Consider the following 25,668-nt stretch of genomic DNA (forward strand, 5'->3'; position numbering starts at 1 on the left):
GATCAAAGAAGGCTATGAAAATAAATATGCATTGTTAATCCTTTTGATCTTTTATTTTAAAAAATCACAAAAATCTAACCTTTCATTGGAGAGTAAGACTTTAAAATGGGGGGAAATATCATTATGAAATAAATGGTTTTCTCTAATACACATTGGACACAATTAATGGTACCCTTTCAATACTTTTTGAAACCTCGATTTGCCATAGTAAATGGTAATTTTTCCATAGTATTTTCCATTGAAATTTTCCATAGTGTATAGGAGTTTTCTCCTATAATGCCCGATGAGGTTAGAGAGCACCTGACAAGAGATCAGAGACAATTCCTAGTTACATCTGACCATAGAAGCCAGTCGTTTGAAGTTCCAGTCGTGTCTGACAACTGAATATGCTGGAGATTTTGGTGAAAGCATTCTCTTTTCTTGATTTTTTTCTTGAAGCTCTCCCAAACAACATGTGGTGATGTAGGTGCTGTTTGATAATTTTTTTAAGGTTTTCTGACATTGTGTCCAACGTGTATTTGAGAAAAAAACATGTTAACACTTTATTTCGATAGTCCACTTTAGACATTCTACTAACAGTAAGTAACTTTGCAACTACATGTCAACTAGCAGTCATTAGAGTATTACTGTCTGCTTAATATCTTCTAACAATTTATTTTGATGGGTCCACAACATACAACATACTGACTATCAGAAACTTTGCAAGTATATGTCAACTTATTCTACTAACCCTAAACCTACCCTAACAGTCTACTCTGAGAGTTAGTAGACATGTAGTTGCAAATTAATGAGAATTAGTTGACATGTAGTTACAAAGTTACTTATAGTTATTAGAATGTCTAAAGTGGACTATCAAAATAAAGTGTAACCAAAAACATTTATTTCATAATGATATGATCAAAAAGGTGAGCTCTGTACATCATAACACAACAGATAATAACTAACAAAAATGACAAAACAACAACAAAAGTTTAAATGAAGTCAGCAAACCACAACAATCCTTTAACCGTATAGTTTGTTCATATTGTTGTTAGTATTGTTTCATAAACTGGAAACTTTTTTTTTTATTGCGAGTACCGTATGTTATCAGAGTGTTTTCTATAAACAATTTAAGTTCTAGAAATGTGCTATGTTAATAATACATTTTATAATAAAAAAGAGACAGAAAGAGGCATGCTGTATGGTTGGTTTATGGAGTGTAAATTAAAGCAGCCTTCCACAAACTTGTTCTTGATACTTGCATTCTGATGGCAATAGGCAATATCAAGCTTATCTCACATATTGTGATTCACACTGCTTACTTGCGTCAATTCAAGGTCTTCTGGTATGATTTACTGGAACTTAACAATAAAAAATGTTAGGCGAGTTGAAATATGTTATTGAGGATTCTGTTGTTGAGGCCTGTTTGGCAATGGAGATGACAGTACACAGGAAAGAGAGTTATGGCAAGTCAAACAGATGTAATGTGTTAAACAACATTTATTTCTGAGGAACAGCAACAAGTTATATTGTTAACAATAAGTTATCATTTCTGATAGATCTAATGATTATCACAACAGTCTGACTAGGGATGCACAATCTGTACCACATTTTTTGCTTTTATAGTATTTTTAAATAATTGTATCTGTCGATATTGGATATTTAATTGTGCATGGTCATTTCTCTTTTTTAATAGGTTAAATATTAAAATGTTGTATATTTGTAGAATATGAATATACATTAAATGAAGTAAAATTACTATAAGATGTTTTTTTTAATTCTGTATATAATATGCAGTGTATAATGGTGTGATGCATTGTAGCATTTAAAACTGGTGAATTTAGTTTTTAACAAAATAGTATAAAAGTTTCATATTTGCTATTCATCTGCATTTGGACAAAATTATAAAATCGTTTCATGTTAAATTACTTTATCCTTTCACAGGTTAATATGCAGACAACAGCACCCATCCATAAAGGGTTTTCTTTGGGAAAAAGTTTAAAAACTGTGAAACTATTAATTTTTTTTTTTTTTTTTTACCTAGAGCAGTACATGGACCAATGCATCTTTTAGGGACTTTACAGTTGAAACTGTGGCATGTGGTCTGCTCAAAACATTATTAAATGTGCCACTGGTCAAAGTTTCGTAATGGCCTAAATTTAAATAGATTTAAAAAACCCTTCAAGACTTTTTTCCACATGAAGGGGCCCACAATGTAAAGCAGAAACAGAAAGGAAATCAAGCAGATGTACGTAATGACCACAGAATATGTAGATGAATACACTAATGTCTTCCGTCCTGTCTCTAATATTTTCCTTCCGATGTGTGATGTAAGAGCCCAGTTTTTTTTTTTATGTAAAGTTTAACGAGGGGAAAAAAAGGTTAAAATAACATTATGTGCCCTCAAGTGTAATAAATTTGTTTTAGGGACTGGTGTAAAATTATCTAGGCCTATGCATGTATTCTGTGAGTGTGTTATGTCGGATTTCTTGTAATGACTTGCTCTGGCATACTTTTCACGGGTAGTTTGTGGTGTCTTTTAACATGTCACAACCACATTCATGCATTTCCTTCTGGGTGAAACCACATCAGATCATCTAGGTCAAAGGATTATTACAAATGGCAAATTTGTAATATTTATTAATGTTAAGAATTAAACATTAATAATTAAGTTTTGGAATAAAATATTCAGACTTTCCTGGGTACATAAAAACCTAAAGGTGGTGGATAAACCACATGATATTATTATCAGATTAAAAACCTTTCTCAAAAAAAAAAAAGCATTTCAGTATGACAAAATTCTATATACATTTGTAGAACGTAGTATATATACTATGAATTCAAAATAAATGTAAAGTATTTTAAAACAAAATTGTGTAAAGTAAATCTGTCCGATTTACGAAGATCTGGAAATCCCAAACCATGTCCTCCCTCAAGAGTGTCACACTGACGGGTGAATAGAGCGCCCCGTGAGGGATCTTTGTTTAGGTGCAGCCTGAAGATGCACGTGATAAAGTGAAACTGTACTTTCAAGTAAGGGTAGTAATCGCCTTTCATCATTGTTTAACCTCGAGGGAAAGTCCATGATGCGTACGCCTCCTATTGACGGTTTCCATTTCACAGCGTGATGAAATACTCTGAATAAACATGCCATGTGTAAGGCAGACAAACATCGGCACGGCACAAAAAAGTCCGGTTTTGTTGATTAATTAATAGTGGCAATAATTTGTTAATTAAATTGGAGAGACCGGAGTTAGTAGGCTCTCTATCTCAGTAACTGTGCAACACAAAATAAAATAAAATACAAATATTAATTTGAGAATTTTATTTATTTTCCAAACTAAAACTTCAATTTTTTTTGACGTTGTTGGGTTACAAGTGATTGCTTGTTAACATTATTAAACCGTACATTTAAGGATAAGGGTTTTTTTTTTCTTTCAGTGTTTGGCCAGGGCAAGTTGTCACCTTTTTAAATGTTTAAATTTTATACACTTTATTAATTACAGTATTCACTGACTAAAACAATGGTTTGATATTTTATATTTCTTTGTAGATACCAGCAAACAGTATCAATAAAGAAATTCCTTGAGTATCTTCACAGTCAACCCTATTGATTCCTGTCTGAAAATAATTGCCACAAGGGGGCAAAATGGATGTAGTGAGTGGACATGAGTAGTTGGCAGTTTAGCCTAAGAGTAATTGAAATGTGGTTACAGATTATTAGGAAAGGCAACGGAGAGGCAAGAAGTATGCCATGTAATAGGCTTACTTAATTTATTGATTGTTTCCAAGACATACTGTAAAAAAAAAATGTAAAAAAATAAAAAATTTTTGAGAGTTTTATCTCTCACGCACTTTCAAAGTTTTAAAGGGTTGAATAATCAATGGGGAATTTCTAAACGAGAAATATCATAACAAGGATTGTGAGATGGAGGAACAGTGATGGTGCACAGCATTGCACACAGCTGTCATACGACATTCCAGAGCTGCTTGTGAGGAGATGCTTGTTGATGCTAGGTGTCCAATAAGACACAGACTTGACTCCATTAAGAGCACAGCTGCTTTGCCATTTTCGGTCAAAGCACATTCCAAATGAGCAGAAATTGTGTCCACTTCCCAGTAGCAAACTCTTCTACATGTTGCTACTGTTAATAGTTTAGCTTAGTAGCCTATATTAAGATCTGGTTTCACAGACAGGGTTTAGATTAAGCCAGGATTAGGCCATAGTTCAATTAGGACATTTAAGTAGTTTTTATAAATGTGCCTTTGAAAAAAACATTACTGGTGTACATCCTGAGACAAAACAATGACACTGACATATTTTAAGATATGCAGTGCACGTTTCTTTCAGTTAAATCAGCTCAGACATGCAATTTAATCTTGCTTTAAGGCTTAAGACTTGTTTGTGAAACTGGGGGAAAATGTATAAAAAGTATCACCCAAAAATCTAATAAACAAACAAAAAATGTTAATTTAATTAACCCACATGTCATTCCAAGTCTATATGACTTTCTTTTTTTCTGTGTAACATAAAATAAGACATTTTAAAGAATGTTTCAAATGCTTTTGTATATACAATCAAGTCAAAAAGATCCAAAGCAACACTGGGTTTCACAGATTTTCCTTTTATTAATCCCTTTAATGCATTTAATTACAGTATTGCTTGAAATGCTGGTCTATTTTGTACTGACAAGGTGTGGTTGACTTAACGATAACGGGGGAAAAACACATTTCAAAGAAGTTAGAAAACATACTTGATCCAGTCTATATTGCAAGTATATGTGATATAAAATGTAAAAAAACAGCTATTATAATTAATCAGACAAAGTTGTATGATACAAATGTCTTGCAAGCAAAAACGTGTTAAATAAGTCAAGTCAAGTCACCTTTATTTGTATAGTGCTTTATACAATATACTGATTGTGTCAAAGCAGCTTTACAGTGTCAAACAGGAAAATAGTTTGTCAATAATGCAAGAAGACAATGACAGCGTCATTTTTTCCTAATAAAGTCAGTTCATTGATGATTCAGTGCTGTCATCCTCCAGTTCAGCTCTCTTCCAATAGTGTCAGTGCAATCAGTCAAGGGTCCCCAACTAAGCAAGCCAAAAGGCGACAGTGGCAATAAGACTGTGCTCAGGCCAAACTCCAAATACTACATTCACATACTATTCCTTATACTTCAAGTCAGAATCCTACTGTACCACCTAAACATGGCAATGAAGCTGCAAAGTCTCATTAAGGATATCTACAAATCACTTTTTGTGGGGGGGATATAAACAGTTTTCTTCCTCTGGCCTTTCCCCCATCTGAGGGGTCTTCCACCATACACTCAAGGACAAAGACATTTGCATGCAACATACACTGTATTTGTCTGCAGCAGACTGTATTTTGTGTGATTTCCCAGACCACACCTTCAGAGGGGTCATTTCTTCCCTTACATGCCTCTGAGTGCAGTGGACTGCCAAGACTTTTCTAATTTACAGAACAGTTCCTTTTTTGGTGCGACAAGGCTGCGCGTACTGCTGAAGGGGAAGGGGAAAGCAAGCTCTTGTCTTGAATGTGGACAGCTGAGCAGAAAATGGCCTAAAAAGAGACAGACGCATTCTGCGAGATTGTTTACTTGAGGTTAATCGCGAATCTTCCCAGGAATGTATCTGAAAAGAACGAAAACAAAGCCCAAACATACTTAAAGGGACCTGGTGTGACTAGTTAGGTGTGTTTTGCATCACAGGCTGCTTTCCTTTCTCTAAGCTATTATTGTAATTATATATTCTATGTATCTGTGTAAATTTTCCATTTAAATTGAATACTTTTGCTGACTGTTGTTTAATTAGAAGCATTCCATGGAGTTTTTCCATTGTATGCTTGAGCCAGAATGTCGTGTGATCCCAGGACAGATACTAGAAACTTGGAAAGAAATGAAATAACTGAAACTGTGGTAGTTATTAGTGTCTTAGAAACAAAACTTCCTTAAATCTCTAATGATATATTACTTAATGACTGTATTTTTAGCATTTCAGAAGTCAACAGGCAAGGCAACCGGTTGGTTGATAATGCAAGATGTTATTCTTCATACCTCAGCTTAGATTTGTAATATCTTTGTTGATTTACTTCCTTCTATGACTTGAAAATATGGTTCAGTACACTGTAATAAAAGATAAAAAGATTAAACAATTTTTCAAAGTTGTAAATAAAACAAAGATTACTGGAAGATTATCAGAATTTCATGTTTAATTCAATGTGTTACTTGCCATTTCTTTGTAATTAATTGTGCAATTTACTACCAGTTTCTGAGTGAAAATTGCTTCTACACCTTTCTACACCCACATCTTTTTTTAGTGTAGTGGTCAAGCAAGTATTGTAGGTCCAAACACTTCTCAGGCTGAATATTTTGTCAGCATTCATTCTCCAGAAGATGATGAATCAAAATCAAAATCAAAAAGCAGACCATGAAAGAGCTGTTATTATTCTTTACATAACCTTTACGTATTCTTTATCACATAATCATATTACCTGTGATTTCTTCTTCTGTCATTAAACACTACATATTTGTTAAGAAAAAATGAAGATTTTCTCTACATAGGACTTTTTAGCACTGTCATTGTCATGCTTTAGTTTACTGTAATATGCTCTCCCTATTGTTTTCTCTCAGAATGGGCTTTTTTTTATGTTTTGCACAACCCCACAGAAAATCATTTTAAAAGACTTGTTATCACAGCTGAAGCTTGTCAATTGGTGCCACACAGGAAATTCATGTTAGCCTTTTTAAATCTAGCTATTCTAGCCTTATATAGTGTTTTAAAATGTGCTTCAGTGGCCCAAAACCTTTATACACAGAGAAATATATACTGTTCAAAAGTATGACAGGTTTTTGTTTTGTTTGTTTGTTTTTTTTGAAAGAAAGAAATTAATATTTCTATTCAGGAAGGATGCACTAAACTGATCAAAAGTTACAGCAAAAACATTTATAATGTTACGAAACATTTCTATTTTAAATAATGCTGTACTTTGAATTTTCTATTCATCAATATATCACTGTTTCCACAAAATATTGATCAACAACGATCAACAATGATTTTCATCATTGACAATATCAAGAAATGTCAGCTTCGCTATCAAATGAACAAAATACATTTGAAAATATATTAAAATAGATGGCTGAGCACGGGTTTCTTTCAAAAACTTGACCAAATCTTACAGACCCCAAACTTCTCAACAAAAAATATGCCTAACCCAAAATGTGCTTGATGTTTTAACATTTCATTTAATTTAATTGATTTTATTCTCATCAAACATATTATTTTATCATCACTGAATCAAACCAAGTATGTAAAAAACAAATGCAACTAAATTACATTTTTATTTATTAATAAATAATATAATAATAATAATATTAATATATAATTATTTTATAAATATTAATAAATAAATAAATTAGTAATAAGTATTAAATCAGGTAAAATAGCTTATCATTAAGGTAATTGTTGCAGGTTAGCACTTTTTGTGGTGTTTTTGCTACGTGGTAGTTTGAATTTTCACACTGTCAAGTGCTTTTAGTGTGTGACCTAAACCCTAATGATGACACGATCTAAATTCACTTTGCTGTTCTTTCTCAGTTTCAGGCGTGGGCCAGGATATGTGTCTGTGTAGTAGAGCAGGGCCCAGCACTGTGTTTATGTTCCTGCATAGTGAGGTCCCCAAAATTTCCAAGGAGAAAAAAAGGAAAAGGGCCACTGGAATGCCCTGAGTGATGAGGCAGGAGGCCGCCCTGCTGCTGCCCGGATTGGAGTGTTTTCTCCCAGTCATCCCTATAAGGCTTTAGTGGAGTGAGGCTACCGATCTGAGTGCAGCCCAGGCTCCTTGTTTGGGATGTGGGAGGGTGCGGTGAGCAGGGATGGGAACTACATAAGTACACCACAAGCCAGTGAGTGGTACACCATCACCAAGTGGCTAAATTCCCCCCGGCCCAGCACTGTCAGGGTAAGTGTCATTCATGTCGCCTCACACCCTCTCTCTTTTTGTCTCTCACTCTCCATCTCTTTCTGTCCATCCAGCTTTGTACTTTGCAAGCATTACCTGATGCTGATAGACTCAAATGAGGTTTTGTCAAGCTTGAACTTGAAACATGCTGTTGTTTAGAGAAAAGGTTTCTGTACAGGTCTAAGCTTCTTTCACAAAGTTTTGGTTGGTTAGAGTGTTTTGTGAAGTGTTTTTTAGATTCATCTTAATTTAAGTGAAATATTATTGTATGATGTTTTTTCAATGATGTTTCTAAGGATTATCCTTGGAAGTGTTTTTAAAAGTACAGTAGATATATTTTCTTTTTGCAGATTTACCAAAGGATATTACTGAAAGCATTTATGTTTATGAGGAACTAATATGCACATACATGTCTGATGCATCTATTTTTTAGCATCTGTAATTGTATTATTGTATGATGATGCTGATTGTTAAGGGCTCTGAGTTTGTAAATGAAGGTGAGGACCTGGAAATTAGGACGGCTGTGGAAGCCCATTTGATTTGTGAGGTTTATGACTAAATATGGTTCTTCTGGACCACTGACCCATCCCTTCTTTTCCTCACCCACTCTCTTTTTTCATAAAGTATTGTAGACAGGCAGAGACAGAGGGAGGGAGAGTCCAAAGACAGACATGCTTCCCCATCATTTCCAAATTAGGAAGTTTTCCCATGGTGCACTCAGTAAGGGCTCCAGGATGGATTTAAAGAAGATGTGTGTGTTGTGTGTGTGTGTGTGTGTTACACACATATAACAAGGATTTTGGAAATTGCCATCTTTGTGGGGACATTTTATTTCCCATAACATACATCTAAACTACACACACATTTACACAAGTTTCATCAAAGCAAACTTTAAACAATATTTGAAACGAATTCTGTTTCCTTATTGCTTACCAAAAAAGGAGCATGAATTAGTTTATGAATGGACTTACCTGGTATACCTTACATTCTTTGTAGTATTCCTATTCATGGTTCAGTGGGTGTGCACACAAACTCCCACACGTATGCGGTTATTTCCCATGACATATATAACATTGACTTTTGTTTTTATATTAAGCAAATTATAATTATAACCCTACCCTAAAAAGAAACCTTTTGCATTTTTAGAATAACATGTATTTTTATTTTATTTAGAAATAATTTTTCCATTTTAGGAAAGATCCAAAATGTCTCTAAAAGGGGATTTAGCTTACTTCTGGGATCCATCCCCCAAAAGTATATATACAGCATTAAAAATGAACTTTCTTGCAGTGATTGTCTCCTGTAGGAGTAAGGAAGGAAATTCGAGCTGAAAATGTGTGACGGCGAGGAAAGCACTGCCCTTGTGTGTGACAATGGATCAGGACTGTGTAAGGCAGGCTTCGCTGGGGATGATGCTCCCAGAGCAGTGTTCCCCTCCATAGTGGGTCGTCCCAGACACCAGGTGTGTGACCCTCAACACACCACTAGGGGCCGATAAGCACTGCAGTCATTCGCAGCCAGCATCAATGAGTTTATTTTAGGAAAAAAAAATATATATATATATATATATATAACAACAACATAAAATGCTGTATTTTAGCTTGTATTTGAGGGTAGTTATAGCTTATTGTGCACTTTAAGTTGAAGTGGGTGACAACTAACAGTCATGTAATGCTCTGCACATTTTACTTATTTATCTTGATCTGATTCCAATGCTTTGTGGAAAGTTGGACTACAGCCCAGAGTGTCTGCATTGTACAAGATTGTAAAGATAGAATTAACTAGAACTCACTCTTACTTTTATGGGGGTGGTCTATTTCGTATGACTGTGTTAACCGTTGTTTACTTTTTTCTTAGGGAGTAATGGTGGGAATGGGGCAGAAAGATAGTTACGTTGGTGATGAGGCGCAAAGCAAAAGGGGAATCCTAACCCTCAAGTATCCTATCGAGCACGGCATCATCACAAACTGGGATGACATGGAAAAAGTAAGTAGATCCTATCAAACAAGCCTACAGACAACAAACCTAAACAATATGATTGCAAATAAGGAGTAGCTCTAAACAGTCTACCAAAAATATCTCTTATCTTTCCATGAGCATGCCTTATTGTACTTCAGGCTTAAATTTATCCTCTGTTCTTTCCATAATTCTGTGCTACATTTCCATATTACATACAATTTGCTGTAATGGCCCTCAAGATCTTTTGTCAGATCACACCTACATCTCCTATAGTTTCGACACATACATTCTCTACACCTACGTCCATCAAAAGCATTTTTCCACATAACTCCAGCTATTCCCACTGATGACTCACTGTGACAATATCTCTCATGTCCCACATTTCGCACCTCGTGGTGTTAACAACACATGTACACAACAGATGGTATTATTCACTAATCTATCTCAGCCCACGCGGTACCTCCTGATTGTGATCTGTTTGTTAAACTGCAATTATGAGAATCAGCTTTCTCAAGAACACAAAGTGATTCATTTGCCCATCTATTATCCTAAAAGTGCATTTCATGTGACAGTCATTTGTTCATTAATGTCCATTGTTTGTGCTCACCAGATCTGGCATCACTCTTTCTACAACGAGCTCCGTGTGGCTCCAGAGGAGCACCCCACTCTACTGACAGAGGCCCCTCTCAATCCCAAAGCCAACAGGGAAAAGATGACCCAGGTTAGAGCTGAATTCACGGGTGAATGAAAAAGCTGATAACGATCTGTAGTTTATAAAACTGACAAGAATTTGCTTCAACTCCAGCTTACCTCCTCTAAGCCTTTAAGGTCTTGAGATGTTATCAGATACGCCTACAGTAATTTCAGTAACAGTGAATTCACTTGTGTGCGGTGTTTGGTTCTAAGTTATGCAGAAAGCACATAACAATAAACTGTGGAGTTGATTAATATTATCTTGCATGACATAAATCATACACTGTCAAACCGCAAATGTTGAATGTAAGTGATTTTTTAACTGCTACGATTATCAGTAGTAAAAATAAAATACTTTGGTAGTAGAAGAAAATTCCCCCACGGCGGCTTCAAAATGCATGTTTGAGGTATATCTATGTGTAATTTATGTTGTAGAACAAAATATGAAAGTTCATTTTAAATTAAAAAAATTGCTATTCTAAAAAAATTCCTAGGCAATTCCAAAGAGCACAAAATGATAATTCAATGTCACATGATTCTTTAAAAATCATTGTAATTTGCTGTAATTTGAATTGGTGCTCAAGAAACATTTTTACTTATTATTAAATGTTGATAACAGATGATACGTTTTTTCATGATTCTTTGATGACTATAACTTTCAAAGGAACAGAATTTATTTTGTAACATTGTAAATGTCTCTTCTTTCACTTCTGAATAATTTAATGTGTCCTTGTTGAATAGTATTTAAAAAAGGACAGTATTTATAACGTGTTCTGATTGCTTCAAACTGGCAACTTGTCTATTCGAAACTGATCATCAACAGAATTCATAAGAGTAATTTGTTTAGGGAAACAGTTACACTGGTTGTGCTGTATGTTTTAGATTAACTAAAAATAACGACTAATTTGTTTGTAATTCAGATTAGACTGGTCACGTTGTATGTTTGTTTTTGCATGCAGCCAGTGATGACAATTCTATAAAAAGACACATTTACAGTATACACATAGAGTGATCTGCAGTTTAAGAGTCAATTTCTTGGCATTGTCAAAGAGAAGATTAATCAGAAATCAATATTTTAACCTACTGTTCAGTAAAACCCGAAAGCACTTGGTTGATTGTTGGTTCTGTTCATAAACACAGTGCTGGTCTCACTTTGCAGATCATGTTTGAGACCTTCAATGTTCCAGCCATGTATGTAGCTATCCAAGCGGTGCTCTCCCTCTATGCTTCTGGTCGTACAACAGGTCAGTTCACCTGTCAAACAGGTCATAGCTCACATTTGACTTACAATGCTACACATTACCAAGCACTTTATTCTTGTCGAACAGGCATTGTCCTTGACTCTGGTGATGGTGTCACCCACAATGTGCCCATTTACGAGGGCTACGCTCTTCCGCATGCCATTATGCGCTTGGACTTGGCCGGCCGTGATCTCACTGACTACCTCATGAAGATCCTAACTGAACGAGGCTACTCATTCGTCACCACTGGTGAGTCTGGACACGTACAGTACCAGCATAATGATATGAAATATAAAAAAAAATGTTTACGCTTATATTTTGAATATAACAAGAAACAATTGCCAATGGGAATAAGAAAAAATAACTTAAATTAAAATGTGTTCTGATTAGTATCATTTGAATGTTTCAGTTGAACTAATTACTATTTTAGAATATAGATTTAAAAATGTTGTTTTACCAAGTCTTTCTCATTTGCCTTGTATAGCTGAAAGAGAAATCGTCCGAGACATCAAGGAGAAGTTGTGCTATGTGGCGCTGGACTTTGAGAATGAGATGGCCACTGCAGCCTCTTCCTCCTCTCTGGAGAAGAGCTATGAGCTTCCCGATGGACAGGTCATCACCATTGGCAATGAGAGGTTCCGCTGCCCTGAGACACTCTTCCAGCCATCCTTTATTGGTGATATCTCGCTTCTCTTTCTTCCCCTCTCTTTACAAATGATGGATTCAGAGCACTTTGATATAAATGTTTAAATGCATTGATTTGCGCTTTGTTAGGAATGGAATCTGCTGGTATCCATGAAACCACTTACAACAGCATCATGAAATGCGACATTGACATCCGTAAGGACCTGTACGCCAACAACGTGCTGTCTGGTGGTACCACCATGTACCCTGGTATTGCAGACAGGATGCAGAAGGAGATCACTGCTTTGGCCCCCAGCACCATGAAGATCAAGGTCAGCATATGCCAAAGATCAGATTAGATCATTAATTTTTCATACGTTTTCCAATTAATCACAGTTTCTGGTCTAACCGGGGTTATTGTTAACTAAACTAAAAGTCAAGTCACCTTTATTTTTACAGCGCTTTATACAACAAATACTGTTTTAAAGCAGCCTTACAGTAATAAACAGGAAAATAACAGAATCAATGCAAACTTCTTCAAATATGAGACAAATTAAAATTCTGCTGCCAAGGAGCTCTAAAAACGACATTATTCAGTTCAATTCAATAACTGTAAAGTTTATTAATTATGAAACAAGTTCACTTCAGCTACAAGCAGCTCTAGAGAAGTCCACAATGTGGTTATCATCTTAGCACAGTGTTATTCAATCAGCTCAGTGTTGATTTAATTCAGTTTCAATAACAGTCTTGAAATGGATACATTATTAAACAAATTCGATTAATCTATTCAAACTGGTTTAAAAAATATTTAACATTAAAACATTAACTGAAATCAAAAACCTATTTCAGCTAGTTGCCAAAGCAACTATATACATAAAATATAGACATAAAAAAAAAATCAAAAACACAACAAAATCAGTAAAATTTAAACGAAAGGGTAAAAGTAAAAACAAATTCAACATATTAACTATATCATCAGTACTAAAATACCCCTGCTTCTACCTTGTATGTACTCAGATCATCGCCCCACCTGAGCGCAAATACTCAGTATGGATTGGCGGCTCCATCCTAGCCTCCCTCTCCACCTTCCAGCAGATGTGGATAAGCAAGCAAGAGTATGACGAGGCCGGGCCATCCATTGTGCATCGCAAGTGCTTCTAAACGAAAACTCCGACTCCCTCCTGTTCCCCTAATTCTATTATTGCTTCATAGCCTGTAAACTGTGAATGTACCCTTTACTTCCCTCTATTGTTTTGTCTTTGCACTGCCCACATGTTTTAATGTTTTGATTTAATTATGTCATGACAATATCGTGTTGTTTTAAATGGGTTCAAAAGCTTGATTGTGCTGCCTGTTTGAAAGATTGGGGAGATTCCTTTGAGTGGCGAGACTCCAGAGATGAGAAGAGGGCATTGAGGAACAGGGCTCATTCTCCCTTTTGTGTTCAAATAAGGTCAGCATATGCCAAAGATCAGATTAGATCATTAATTTTTCATACGTTTTCCAATTAATCACAGTTTCTGGTCTAACCGGGGTTATTGTTAACTAAACTAAAAGTCAAGTCACCTTTATTTTTACAGCGCTTTATACAACAAATACTGTTTTAAAGCAGCCTTACAGTAATAAACAGGAAAATAACAGAATCAATGCAAACTTCTTCAAATATGAGACAAATTAAAATTCTGCTGCCAAGGAGCTCTAAAAACGACATTATTCAGTTCAATTCAATAACTGTAAAGTTTATTAATTATGAAACAAGTTCACTTCAGCTACAAGCAGCTCTAGAGAAGTCCACAATGTGGTTATCATCTTAGCACAGTGTTATTCAATCAGCTCAGTGTTGATTTAATTCAGTTTCAATAACAGTCTTGAAATGGATACATTATTAAACAAATTCGATTAATCTATTCAAACTGGTTTAAAAAATATTTAACATTAAAACATTAACTGAAATCAAAAACCTATTTCAGCTAGTTGCCAAAGCAACTATATACATAAAATATAGACATAAAAAAAAAATCAAAAACACAACAAAATCAGTAAAATTTAAACGAAAGGGTAAAAGTAAAAACAAATTCAACATATTAACTATATCATCAGTACTAAAATACCCCTGCTTCTACCTTGTATGTACTCAGATCATCGCCCCACCTGAGCGCAAATACTCAGTATGGATTGGCGGCTCCATCCTAGCCTCCCTCTCCACCTTCCAGCAGATGTGGATAAGCAAGCAAGAGTATGACGAGGCCGGGCCATCCATTGTGCATCGCAAGTGCTTCTAAACGAAAACTCCGACTCCCTCCTGTTCCCCTAATTCTATTATTGCTTCATAGCCTGTAAACTGTGAATGTACCCTTTACTTCCCTCTATTGTTTTGTCTTTGCACTGCCCACATGTTTTAATGTTTTGATTTAATTATGTCATGACAATATCGTGTTGTTTTAAATGGGTTCAAAAGCTTGATTGTGCTGCCTGTTTGAAAGATTGGGGAGATTCCTTTGAGTGGCGAGACTCCAGAGATGAGAAGAGGGCATTGAGGAACAGGGCTCATTCTCCCTTTTGTGTTAAAATGCTACGGGGTAACACAACTGCATGTCGGCTTTCAGGCAGTCTGTTTGGATATCATATGATAACTCCATGAAGGAATAAAGCTCTGCAATAATAACCTGTATTTCACCTCTTTTGTTTCTGCAACAAATTCCACAGCACATGATTAATATTGGCACATACTAATTAAAACAGGTCTAAATTATATTCTTAAAATTTGTCATTTTAATACATAGAAATAATTCTATATACTCACTGTAGTCACTGTAAATTAGATCAAATTTCTGTATACACAGGGTTCCTATGGAAAAACTGGAAGTATTTAAAATGGTGAATTCCAGGCCTGAAAAACTCATGGAAATGAATAAAATCTTAAAAGCTTTTCTAGTTCATCTCTATAATACTTAATCAGCTAGAAATTTCTCTTTTGAGTGCAATTTCTGTTAAAAGAAACTACTATTCTTCATAATTATTAATATCATCAAAACTATTATATTTATTTTCATTTTTTAAATAATTATTGATTTCTAATCATCATAAAGGACAAGAACAAAAGTCATGGAAAATCACCGGTCAAAAATGCTAAGGTGTTTTCTTAAACTAAATGTTAATGGAAATTGTTTTCCCATTTTTGACCAAAAATACCTGATATGTTGAAACATGTATGAGCAATCAATATCCTGTGATGAGTCATGCTAAATGTTTGCTTCTCATTTCATCATTCTATCATCAGTTTGCTTGGGTAGATGATGAAGCTTTTCACTCTAAATCAATTACAGATTAAAAAACAAAAAACAGCATCATGCTGTTTCATAACAGAGGTTTTTTGCTTTTATTAACAAATGCGCTGAGGAAAAATGGTGTTGCACTTGTACTCTCTTGTGCACAAAGAGCCACAACAGCACAGCACATGTCAGTGGAGCCACTGGCACACAGCAACACACTGAAGAAACAATCCAATGCCACATTATACAAGAAATACATGATATAGTGAACACTCTCTGAACTGCATGGAGTTCACAACTTATCGTACAGTGAATTTTATCTTCTGCTGGTGACAAAAAGTTTTCTTCTCAAACCATAAATATAGTGGAGACAAAAATCAAGTTGTTAAAATGAGGGAATGGAACCCTGAGAGTAGTGCATTCAAGGGCCTCTGGTAATATCTCTTAGGTTTCTTTGCTTATTCTGTTATGGGAACTTTGGTCTGGTCTAAGAGATCCCAATCTTGTTTATACTTTTCAAGAGTCACTTCCCTTGTAATCAGGTCCACATTGGAAAAAAATGCTGAACTTGGAAATCAAAACAGTCAGCTCACTGGCCAACTTCGCATCACGTCATTAGGCTGAAGTTGAAAAAGACAGAAATCCTTTAGCCTGAAAATATCTGAACTTACTGTATATACAAAGTATAATTATCAACCATTCAACCACATCGATTTTAACATAGTAAGGCCTAGAAATCACTCTCGTAGCAAACCATTTTATTTTTGTACTGGCAGCAAACACAAAACTAGGAAATTCAGTTCGGTTTAAAATGAAATTTCACTTCTTCAGTGTATATTGTGTTAAAGCGAGAACTGCAAGTGATATCACTTGATATGAAAAGGCAAATCACACACAGACACACACACAACTTCCTTTAAAAAAAGTCCTGAAATCAATTCACATTGTAGCAGCCTCATAGTATGCCTTGATAAAGGACGCCACCTTGAGGACAAAGAACCAAAACAGCAGTCAAATGATGAGATGGTACAATCTGACCACAACATTTTTCTTAAACACCTGGCCATGAACAAAAAGCGCATGATGACCTAAAAAACACAAAACACCACTGGAACATCTCAATAACTTCACTAAACCTGCTCACAGCAAACTGTGCAGCTGAGGGATTCTACCTTGTTGTAAAATAAATAAATACAAAAAAAGCCTTCAAGTAAAGAAAGATATAAATATCCTTAATGGTTTGCTGAAATATTTCCTCTCTTCCTCTGTCACCTGAGGTCCAGAACTGTCGTTTTCGAGTCCTTCACCACAATGTGCTTGCAAATCTGCAAACAGAAAAAACTATTTTTCACTTCTCTAAAGCTGTTTCAATTTTGATGCCAACATTTGTAACGGAAGGCACATCTAGCTGCAGATTTTCATATTTACAGCGGGAAAAGAGGGTTCTTACAGTGAACAGAGGAGGGTCTTTAGAGTGGGGGTGAAAACCTTTCAATCGGCATCCAGCCACTTCTCCCATTCCAGCACTGGTGAGGCGGAACACTCCCGTGCTGAAAAAGCAAAATGACACACATTTCATTGATCTCAATGATGTTTGTTTATATACATAATATCCTTTTTTTAATACAACCTTTTTATTTTTATTTTTTGGAGTATGCATAGGTATAGCATATCTATATACAGTATGTATCTATATACTTTTAATTTCTTTACTTTTTTATGTTTCGGAAATCTAGCCATTAAAAAAAACAATCAATTTAGACAAATGATAAAATATAGAATATATTTGCAAGGGGTAGTTTATTCATAGTCAGAGTTCATTCTTTGAATTTATTTACATAAAATATTTTTTTTAACAACCAGAATCCCGAAATGATTCATGGATGTTTAAATGATAAACAATTGTTAAACAATCAAACAACCATTGATAAAAAATAAATTAATCTGCATTCATTTGATGTAGTGCTTTAGAGGCTGCAGATGAAAAAAGCCTTTAGGTTGTGTGAACACATATATAAGGGTCATACTCACTCATTGTGTTTAGGTGCGCAAACAATGGCGATGGCTTCAGGTAGCATGAGCTGATAAGAGCTGTGTGTGTGCAGATCCACACTGGAGAGGAAGGCTGTCTGTGTCGGGTGTGTCTATGAGCCAAAAATGCAAATATTCAAATTAATGCCATTTAGTAGCCCCTTATACTCATACAGCTATAAAATAATTTAACCATGCAAAATGAACACCAGGGGATACTAAGAATAAAAGTTCAGTAAATTGTTAAGCAGTTTCCATGGTGATCCTCAGACTGATCCCCATCATATTTGATTATGCAAATAATAAATTAATAAAATTGAATCAGTTTTTAAGTGCATGGTCTGCCACTTATAGAAGTAGCCTATTTACATACACTACTGTTCAAAAGTTTGAAGAAGTCTCACTGCATTTATTTGATCAAAATACAGTAAATACAATAATATTTTGAATTATTATTACAAATTTAAAATAAATGTTTGAATTTGAATATATTTATTACTCCCATGATGGCAAAGCTCAATATTGGGCAGCCATTGCTCCAGTCTTCATTGTCACATGATCCCTCAGAAATCATTCTAAAAAGCTGATTTGGCGCTCAAAAAACATTTCTTATTAATATCAGTCCAAAAGAAATGTTACATAACATTATACATTTCTGCCATCCTTGCTGAATGAAACTATTAATCCCTAAAAAAAATCGTACATATCTTATTATTACTTAAAGAACATTAAGTACTTATTCAATACCATGACAAAAACTAGTAGCATAACTAATAAAGTTCAAAGATTATTACTGACAAGAACAGTCAGTAATAAAATAATTACATGTAAAATAACACTGCATAGTGTTCATTATATAAATTAAGTATAGATTAATCTTTGTTCATGCTGTATAGGCAGGTATAGCAGTCTAATGTCACTTTAAGACTGAATGCATGGATCCAACATAATAAAACACAACCGATTTCTTTCTGTTTATGTTCACTTCACTTAAAGGTGACACATCATGAAAATCTGACTTTTCCAGGTTTTAGGTGCTATAATCAGGTCCCCGATGCATCTACCAACCAAGGAAACGTGAAAAAGATTAACCCAGTAACTTTGTTTTGGTAAGCCCTTTTCTGCAAGTGTCTGAGAAAACGAGCGCGTCTGATTTCGCTCCCCTAGTGACGTTGCAAAGGTTTGGGTTACGAGTCCAACTCTCTAACCATTAGGCCACGACTTATTATACTGTATATTGCTGCTGTCACACAGATATAAAATAAACATGCGATTTATTTCTCAGCTGTTTACCTTCACAGACATAACCTACTGTTTTTCTAACTCATGTGTTTTTAACAAACTTGTGTGTGAAAGAGAACTTAGTTTAGTACTCACATGCTGTGACAGCCGCTTTCTGTCCATGTGCTTCGGTTGTGTGCGCTCAGAAAACCATATATCAGAAGTTTAAACTAATATTGTTTAAAACGCATGATTTCAGGGCGATAAACATGATAATCTGAACCAAAACAGATGTTTTTAGCAGGTACGAGCTGTAATGGCGCAGATCTATTCTGGAAAAGGGGGCGGGGAGCAGCAGCTCATTTGCATTTAAAGAGACAGGCACGAAAAACAGCATTTTTTTCTGCTTCCACTCAAAATAGGTATTTTCAAAATGATATAATAAATGATCTGTGGGGTATTTTGAGCTGACACTTCACAGACACATTCTGGGGACACCAGAGACTTACATTACATATTGTAAAAAGGGGCATAATATGTCTCCTTTAAGACATAACTGACTGTTTATAAGAATACTTTCTGAGACGGATTTCCATTCAAGCACAAGAAGGTGCGAAAGAGATCTAAATTCTGTCTGAACACTGTCTGAGATGCGGTTCTCTGAGTGCCTGCTTTGAAAGTGTGTGCACAGAAAACAGCATGGAAGTACCAATTAATAATAATTAATTAAGTTCTCTTTTGCCTCTTCTTGCACTTGAATGGTTTCAAATTGCTTGAATGTTTACACTGGCAAGACTTGCATACATCACTCTATGATGGTTCATAACTAATCTGCGAATCACAGGCATGCCGAACTGTGGGACCTGGTCTATACAGATCACAGATCAACTATGATCCGTTGAACCCCTATTTTGGAGGGTACCCTCTTATTGCTAATTAAAATCAGATTAGCCAAAATATTTACTAAACAAACACACAAGGGAAATGGGATGTGAACAATGGCTGCTCAAAATCTGTGGCGCTTTCTGCAGGCTCAGATTCTGTGTGGGCCTGAAAATTAGTCACCAGCAAGCTTTTCACCTGCCAAAGGTGTGAAAAAAAAGAGGTGCACAGTCATAATCTTGGTGTTCAGAAATTACGTGACAGTCTGAAAAAGAGAGACACCCACATGGATCCAGCCCAGGGTCAGAAGATTATGATGGTCCTGGTAACTGAACAGCTCTTCCACATTCTCCATGTCACAGTAGTCAGGACCGGCAGACTGCTTGGGGACGATCACATGGGTCAGCACAAACTCGTTGTGCGTCTGCGGGACAAAAAAACAGATTTTACTTTGTCTATTAACACACAACATATCAGGCGGTCACAGCATCCTACAATTCATTCTTTATGGAAGCTGAGCATCCTGTAAAGGATTGTGGGATTGACAAGTGAAGCAAGTGATGAAAGTGTACAAAGGGGAGAAAATCTCAGCTTGAGACAATTGCTGGGAGGAATTCAACTGCTGCAAGATTAAGATGGATTGCAGGTGGTTGGTGAATAGGACACTAAAATTCTGTGTAATATGCTCATGAATAATGTCACTATTCCATTTGAGTTGAAAGTATGAGGAAGTTCCTAGAGTGAACACCTAGTATTTACACTGATTGTGCAACACTGAAGCTCCTAGTTTTACAGTGAATGAGAAAAGCTGCATATAACTAGCCAAAAAAAAGAAGCATGATTTGACCTTTAACACTACCCAAAACATATTCACACTCACTTCAGGAAAGCATCAGCAATTTCAGGAACAAAAGAATCTCACGTCCACAGAGAAGAGTTAAGCTCCAGCTGAGGCCTTACCAGTTTTCCACAGAGAACTCCACATGTCTCAATTCCTCTCGCCGTGTTACTGTCAGCCAGCAGAAGGAACCTGTAAGTCAGGTCTCGTGCGATTAAAACCCGCCTCAGGCCTTCGACACGCTGATCTAGAAACACACAGCATAAAACAACATATTGTAGTTCTGCTAATAACACAAGCAAAGGATAATGTACAGTGAGACAGGTATTATTGCAAAATAAACCCCTTCAGAGTCAATAGAAGCTTTCTAGAATTTTGAACGTGTTTATTTCGTGATAACGACTCTGACTGTACATTATCCTACGTATTGTGTCTGTATGGCTGTTCAATATTAATCTTTTTATTCAGCCAGGGTACATTAAATAGATCAAAGGTGACAGTAAAGACATATACAACATTTGAACTTTCTATTCATCAAAGAATCCTGAAAAAATGTACCACAGTTTCCATAAAAGTATTAAACAGTACAACTGTTTTCTACATTGATAATAATGAAAAATGTTTCTTGAGCACCAAATCAGCCTATTAGAATGAATTTCTGATGAATCATGTGACACTAACTAAAGACTGAAAGTAAAGCTTTGCTATCACAGAAATAAATTACATTTTAAAACATATTAAAATAAAATAAAAAGTCCTTTCAAATTGCAATAATATTTCATAATATTACTCTTTTTACTGTATTTTGATCAAATAAAGGCAGTCTTGGTGAGCGTGAGAAGTTCTACGTTCTTTCAAAAACATGAAAACATTTTACCCCAAACTTTTAAATGGCAGTGTAAATAAGTGAACATGAATTATTCGATTAAATGAGAACAATAGCAACATGCAGTTTAACAATTAATGTATAAAAAACTGAATAATCAGAGAGCTGTGTATTAAATCACTACAATTACTAACAGGCAAATATGAGCTAGATGAGGGCACTCACTTTGTACAGCTGCTAAGGTGGCTGCCGGTTTGGGGATGGAGGCCGCTGGTTTGTTACGATTGGGGTCAAGGCGCACATGGTTTCTCGGGATCTGGGATAAGCAGGACCCATCAGTTTGTTCAGGCACTTTGGGAACAGTCTCATCTCTGTGACTGGCCAACTCTTGTCTATGCAGTTGGTCCTCAAAGTAGCGGAACTGCTCAGACTCAATTTGCATCTTCCTGAGCTGTGCTACACGTTGCCGTTCCTCCTCCAACAGAGACATCTTCTGCAGTCGTTCACTACACATATCAACAGCCATGGCTTGAGTCTGCAAAAATATTCACACATCATGACTAATATTCACAATAATGAAATGAATCTGAAATTTGACTAACAGGTATTTCATCAGCAGTGAATGAGAAGTACTCTGACGAATGTACCTGACTCTTCAGATATTCACTGTGTTCTTTGCTGTATTTCTCATGGAGAAGTCTCTTCAGTTGGTCCTTTCGTGGAAAGGCCACTTCCTGCAATTTCTGAACATAATGAACAGATAATGGGACAAACATTAGGGGTTGTGTTACAGACAGCGAGTACCAGATCAATATGCGCTAAAGCTTTCATGGACATAATTATTTTTTTAAAAGCAGGGAATAGAGACACAAACCAATTACTCATCTTTTTTTTTTTTTTTAATTCAGGGACCAGCAGCAGACATTAAGATCATTAGGTTAAAGACAAAGTTTTGTGGCTTTTAGTCACTGTCTGCTAGCACTGAGGCTATTTACAGTATATGTCAGTGGATGAAACCTTTAGAAGATATTCAGTAAAATTTAAACTATTGTCTTCCAAAAAACTAACCAAAAATATTGATCTCTCACGTTGCACTACAAATGCTGGTTAAAAAACAAAACCTCTATAGCAATACCACAGTGGGAATGCCTCTGTAGCAATATCAATAACAATGCCATCGACTAGCAATAGCAATTAGCAAATCATGGTTAATAACTTTGACATAAACCTCAGACTATTAGTTTTAAAAAAGGACAAAATCATTGATATGTCACATCCTAACTTTTCCATTTTTTTAAATACTTTGAGGCACAAAAAATTAATGAAAAAAATGCATTAAAACATCCATAATAAAATAAAAATACAGTTTAAATCAGACGTTTGTCTCTTAAACAATGATTGATAAATCAGGACACTAGGAAGAACCTTTTGACTTAAGTCAGTTTCATGTCACTATGTTGAAATGAAAGCAGAACACGAGTCCACACAAGGCAAACCCACAATGTGAGCAGCTGGGAGCCTGACAAGTCCTCTAGCCAAGGTAATTGAAAATGATGCTAATTAGATTTACAGTGGGCCGGGCGCAACAGGGCTCCATCAGTTCCTGAGAGTAACATGCCAGGGGCTTACCTTCATTATTACTTGCTTCTCAGGGACGTTGCACTGCTGATAGTCCCTGTGACTGGGGAGTTTCTCAACAAATAAACTGCGCAAGAGTGAAATAGGAAAATAAAGCTGAAGGCTGATTGCCATGAATTAGAGAAAACATTTTATGACAGCTGTGAAGACAAAACAAAACAAAAATGGCCCAAGATGCTGGGAAAGACTCCATCATCCCTGTGACCTTAAATACTGTAGGACAAGCGATAAGATGCGATAAGATAAGATTAAATAAACATACGTGATAAACTTGTTGTAGAGGACAAAGGCATTCTCCAGACTGCCCTCCTCTAGATAAACTGCTGCCATACGCTCCATCTCAACACCAGAGCGGAAGTAGCGTCTCGGGGCGATGTCTTCATTTATTTCAATGTTATAGCCCATTTTGCTGAGGGCCCGCACGCGTTCCACCGCTGGCAGAGTGACGTCAGTGTGATCTGGCTCTGCAGCTAACTTCTTCTGCAAACGGAGAGGACAGCAAAAACCATGTGAATACAGTGCAGTGGCACACAGGGTACCCTCTGCAAACCATGAGACCATGATGACAGTGCGCAAGAGTTTTATCAGCTACGAAATATTACTGCTGATAAAGACATACAGTGATGTAATTTTGGACAATTTATCCCTCTTTTTTCAATACCTTTTTCCTTTAGCCTATTTTGTGTGCTTAAAGGAATAGTTTACCTAAAAAATTTTAATTCTGTCATTAATTACTCACCCTCATGTCATTCCAAACCCATAAGATCTTTGCTCATCTTCGGAAAACAAATTAAGATATTTTTGATGAAATTCGAGTGCTTTCTGACCCTGCATAGACAGAAGCGCAACTGACACGTTTCAAGGCCCAGAAAGGTAGTACGGACATCTTTAAAATAGTCCATGTGACATCAATGATTCAACCTTAATTCCATGAAGCTATGATAATAATTTTTGTGTGCAAAGAAAACAAAAATAAACATTTATTCAACAATTTCTTCTCTTCCATATGAGTCTTCTACTACGACATATGCGTGTGATGCTGCTGACACAGGAGCCGGCTTTCTGACGTAGAACCCGGATGCACTGCGCCTTGATTACAAGCAGAGAAATGCATCGTGGTACTCTTGTGAACAATGTCCTTACTACCTTTCTGGGCCTTGAACGTGTCAGTTGCGCTGCTGTCTATGTAGGGTCAGAAAGCTCTCAAATTTCATCAAAAATATCTTAATTTGTGTTCCGAAGATGAACAAAGGTTTACGGGTTTGGAACGACATGAAGGGTGAGTAATTAATGACGTAGTAATGAGTAATGGGTGAACTATCCCTTCAAATATTTCCTGCTCATTTTAAAAGTGTCAATCTGACGAGCTACATTATAGCTCTGCCAAATAAAATTGCTCTAGAATAGGCAAACTGAATTAGGATTGGTCCCCATACACCAGTGGCATAGAGCATTTGGTCCCAAAGATATCACAGGCCTCCGATAAACACAACATAAGCTCTGTTCATCACCCAGCTTAGGCGAACCGGAACACCCAGCAGCACCCACGCCGAGTTCGCTTCCAGCTCTCATACTAATGACTAAACAGAGCCTCTGTTTTAGGGTCATTGAAAAGAGTGGGCGTCTTATCAACATGCAGCAGGACACTGATGGACTCCAAAAGGGCCTGCCGAGCTGTTACACTTGTTGGACATGACAGATTGCTTGACTTTTGAACAGCACATGCACAAAAATCTGTGAACTGTGAATGTAAGCCAAATTAAATGTCTCTGTACTATTGCTGGAGAATAGCACTCTGGGTGGCCAGAATACAGAATAAATGTTTGATCATGCATTCACAAATAGGGGAAACAAAGTGTGAAGGGGGTTACATCCGTTACTTCCCTCTCGCCCACTCCAGGATGGAGGGATCTGAATGACGGAGCAGCTGCAATGGGAATACTAATTGCAGTGAGTCAGAGGAAGCCTTTCTGTCCCTGTGACCCACCTCCGAGTAATATCAGCTGTCCCCCACCACCCTCCTCCTCCTCCTCCTCCCACAACGCCACTCACCAGTGTGCTGAAACTGAAGCCCTGGTCCATGGTGAGTTTACAACGCTGGCTGGCAGGCTTCGATCCTCCCTATGCATCCATCTGTCATCTCCCAAGATGATTCCAAGCTGAGGAGCAAGAAACATCATATCTGGCATCACAGCAGTTCTATTAAGAGGCCACTGGGTCGATACAGCCTTTCTTTTCAGTTACTCAACACTATCTTAGGCTACAACTCTACGCTGTAGAATTCCTAGCGTATTCTTCCTAATCTATTAACACGGTTACCATGCCCTGTGCATTTTCATGGGGATTATCAAATATAATTCAGCATCTCTGTCCAAATAACACGGTTATTCGTTCCAGAATCTGTGCTACAGTTGCTATGACAGCTTGTTACCATGCAGCAAAATACGGTGACTCATGGATATCTTCAGCTGTGAAAAAAAAA

The 25,668-nt window shown here is 36.3% G+C and overlaps 2 protein-coding genes across 4 annotated transcripts; one reads left to right on the top strand and one right to left on the bottom strand.

Annotated features, from left to right (window-relative positions):
• Positions 1-7,629: 7,629 nt before the first annotated feature.
• LOC107683715 (actin, aortic smooth muscle) lies at positions 7,630-13,923 on the top strand. Its single transcript, XM_016479785.1, has 9 exons — positions 7,630-7,961; positions 9,252-9,423; positions 9,819-9,947; positions 10,531-10,641; positions 11,773-11,857; positions 11,942-12,103; positions 12,339-12,530; positions 12,629-12,810; positions 13,496-13,923. Exons 2-9 carry the CDS (start codon positions 9,295-9,297, stop codon positions 13,637-13,639), a joined length of 1,134 nt encoding a protein of 377 aa, XP_016335271.1. The 5' UTR covers positions 7,630-7,961; positions 9,252-9,294; the 3' UTR covers positions 13,640-13,923.
• Positions 13,924-15,575: 1,652 nt separating this feature from the next.
• On the bottom strand, positions 15,576-25,342 carry LOC107683716 (AMSH-like protease). Of its 3 annotated transcripts, XM_016479786.1 has the most exons (11): positions 25,239-25,342; positions 23,449-23,666; positions 23,178-23,253; positions 22,196-22,291; positions 21,774-22,083; positions 20,845-20,969; positions 20,171-20,308; positions 17,782-17,894; positions 17,201-17,300; positions 17,023-17,075; positions 15,576-16,734 (listed from the first exon to the last, which is right to left on the bottom strand). In XM_016479786.1, the coding sequence occupies exons 1-11, from the start codon at positions 25,266-25,268 to the stop codon at positions 16,617-16,619; spliced, it is 1,377 nt and encodes a 458-aa protein (XP_016335272.1). In that variant the 5' UTR covers positions 25,269-25,342; the 3' UTR covers positions 15,576-16,616. The 3 variants fall into 3 exon arrangements, with proteins under 3 accessions (XP_016335272.1, XP_016335273.1, XP_016335274.1); XM_016479787.1 differs by having other exon boundaries at positions 16,654-17,075; XM_016479788.1 differs by lacking the exons at positions 15,576-16,734; positions 17,023-17,075 and adding an exon at positions 19,980-20,082 and having other exon boundaries at positions 17,225-17,300.
• Between the last annotated feature and the right edge of the window lie 326 nt (positions 25,343-25,668).

Source organism: Sinocyclocheilus anshuiensis, unplaced genomic scaffold, assembly GCF_001515605.1.
Source record: "Sinocyclocheilus anshuiensis isolate Anshui unplaced genomic scaffold, SAMN03320099.WGS_v1.1 scaffold3082, whole genome shotgun sequence".
Lineage (NCBI taxonomy): Eukaryota > Metazoa > Chordata > Actinopteri > Cypriniformes > Cyprinidae > Sinocyclocheilus > Sinocyclocheilus anshuiensis.

What these genes read in the sequence shown, in the direction of transcription:
- LOC107683715 (XM_016479785.1), top strand. Translation starts at nt 9,295, where the DNA reads ATGTGTGACGGCGAGGAAAGCACTGCCCTTGTGTGTGACAATGGATCA. An exon ending in TGGGTCGTCCCAGACACCAG is followed by an intron (nt 9,424 to 9,818) that starts GTGTGTGACCCT and finishes CTTTTTTCTTAG; the next exon opens with GGAGTAATGGTGGGAATGGG. An exon ending in TGCTTCTGGTCGTACAACAG is followed by an intron (nt 11,858 to 11,941) that starts GTCAGTTCACCT and finishes CTTGTCGAACAG; the next exon opens with GCATTGTCCTTGACTCTGGT.
- LOC107683716 (XM_016479786.1), bottom strand. Translation starts at nt 25,268, where the DNA reads ATGGACCAGGGCTTCAGTTTCAGCACACTG. An exon ending in TGCGCACCTAAACACAATGA is followed by an intron (nt 17,301 to 17,781) that starts GTGAGTATGACC and finishes TTGCTTTTTCAG; the next exon opens with CACGGGAGTGTTCCGCCTCA. An exon ending in AAGACCCTCCTCTGTTCACT is followed by an intron (nt 17,076 to 17,200) that starts GTAAGAACCCTC and finishes TTCTGTTTGCAG; the next exon opens with ATTTGCAAGCACATTGTGGT.